Consider the following 2388-nt stretch of genomic DNA (forward strand, 5'->3'; position numbering starts at 1 on the left):
GTGAGTGAGTCGTCACAGGGTGTATCCAGCATGGGATAAAATTAGGCCGGGGCAGCCTTATACTGCTGACGGAGCTGGGAAGGCCAAAAAAAGCCTGGGGTGCAAGCCAACGGTGGAAGCTCAGGGAAGAGAGGGGAGCAAGCAACACCACCGCCGCCGAAATGGCCTCCAAACGTAAGGAAATAACGAGCGGCAGCTAAAAGCTTAGAGAATCGGGAGAACAGCTGTGAGGTGGAGGGAAGCGACGGGTTCTCCKTTTCTCCYTTAGGCAGATTTAAGAGGTCCGGGTTGAACTCTGAGTCCAGCATGTGGGCAGAAAAGGGACTCATCTAAATGAGACCCAGGTCATCCTGACTCATTTTGAAGAARAAGATATTGACAACTATGTTTGACTTGCTACTTACATTTGTTTTTAGGATTAGTGTGTAGTTTGGTGTGTGTTTGCCACGCCGTGGGAAACGACTTAATTGGTGCTCCAGCTAAAGTGAGAGTGGGTCGGCTCAGTCCCGAGTGTAAATTCAATTAAATAGCTACATTTTATCTCGTTTGAGCACGTTTCCGAAAACGTACGACAAAAACTTYGTGGTATTTCATCCCCCGTTGTTTGAAATGCAACTTGTTTGACTTTAAGATGAACTCGCTAATCTGTGAGATTCCCAACTCYTTTTATAGGAAAGATAATTATCTCCAGATTTAAAGTAGTTGTTTGGGAGGCTGAGTATTTGATATAGGATCCTACATAATATTTTACACCTKTATTCAAAGCCTATCATCACACATTATTAATAGCTCCAGACATTTGTATTTTTATTTCATTCTTCTTAAATCTGCTGTATTTCTTCTTAATTTAAATTCAGAAGATTGTTTTGTTTTTCATGACTGTTAAATATTTTTCTGTTTTCCTTGACAAAACCAGTGTAGGTTGCATGCGTGATGGTCTGGTCCGCTCCGGTCCGTCGCAGACATAATGATACATTTAGTTTGTTTTGAAGATGAACCTGATCTGAGCGGTGCGGCTGAACAGCGGGCCGCTGCCACTAGTGGACTGAGTCGCACAGCATTTTGGAATCATCCGAAACAAGGCGGCTCCAATTAAAGGGATAGCTCAATTTCTTAAATGGGATCCTGTTGAAAGGTTGTGAGTAGTAAGTATCTTACCAACAGTGGACATAATTGAAACCGAAACATTTGAGTACGGTGTATAAAAAAAGACACGCTTATGACCTCTTTCTCTCTCTTCAAGATGAAACTAAACTTTTCAGGTTTTAATTTGTTTTGGATCACCAGAATGATTCATATTTGCTGAATAACACAATGATTAGAAATATATTTTTTTAACTTTCATTGGATTTAGATGTTTTGATGCATTTTCTTTATAATTTGCAGATTTTCTGTGTAACTTAGGTCAAATGTTTTGGGCTTCTTCCTACAATTTTCTCACAATAGTTTGCTGGAATTTTGACCCATTCCTCTTGACAGAACGGGTGTAACCGAGTCAGGTTTGGACTTTAGATCAGAGCTTCATGATGGCCACTCCAGAGTAGTTGGATTTTGTGTGGCCATTTTGTGACTAATTTGCTAGAATGTTTTCAGTCATTAGCCATTTTGAAGACCCATTTATACCAAACACTAACTTCCTGGCAGATGAGTTGAGACGTTGTATCAGCATTTCCATGTTCTTTCCTCTATTTTGTGGCCCATCACTCCTCTGGCAACTTTGCAGTAGCAAAGTTTGGATGATGTTCTCAGACTTAAACATCAAATAAATGAGTAGGAATAAAACTATGCAAAAATTAACAAAATAACATCCATTTGAACTGCCATGCCATTATTTGTCATGTTTCATTACTGAGTCAGTAATGGAACAAGGTACAATAAGCAGCTTTATTATTGGCCCAGCTCTGACAAGGTGCTAGCTCTGTGTTTGTTTTGTAAAAGAAGAGATGCGACAATGTTACTACTGGTAAGATACTGACTTCTCATAATCTCTCAACAGAACACCAATAAAAATAATGCAAACTGTTGCTTTACAGCTTTGTAGCAAAATTAGAAAAACATATTTTGGAGCTTTTATGCATTGTTTATCTGAGTTCTTATTTAGACTAACACACAATAACAATTATGGAGAAAGTTAAATTCGTGTAATCCCAGGGAATAAAAACCGTAATAGATCAAAACTGTGATTTCCCCCCTTTCCTACTGGTATTGTTCTGACTTTGTGTCATTTTTATGGTCCCATCATATTGTTAGTGTGACTTTCACTGCAGTTTATTCTCAAATTTAGGTTATGCAACCACAGGGAGGTATGGCTCAGGGCAAAGCGATAGACTGCCTTATTTATTTTATCTTTTAATGCAGAATTCACAGAAATGTGTGAAAAAGTTATAT

At 38.9% G+C, this 2388-nt stretch overlaps 1 protein-coding gene across 1 annotated transcript in view; it reads left to right on the plus strand.

The window, feature by feature from the left end:
• Positions 1-67: 67 nt before the first annotated feature.
• Positions 68-2388, plus strand: part of rtn2b (reticulon 2b) — a 6524-nt gene continuing 4203 nt past the window's right edge. Inside the window, exon 1 of the mRNA XM_008427556.1 lies at positions 68-174. Within this exon, the coding sequence (XP_008425778.1) occupies positions 162-174 (13 nt within the window). The 5' untranslated portion in view covers positions 68-161. The remainder of the gene's footprint in view (positions 175-2388) is intronic.

The sequence above is a fragment of the Poecilia reticulata genome, linkage group LG14 (assembly GCF_000633615.1).
Source record: "Poecilia reticulata strain Guanapo linkage group LG14, Guppy_female_1.0+MT, whole genome shotgun sequence".
Classification (NCBI taxonomy): domain Eukaryota; kingdom Metazoa; phylum Chordata; class Actinopteri; order Cyprinodontiformes; family Poeciliidae; genus Poecilia; species Poecilia reticulata.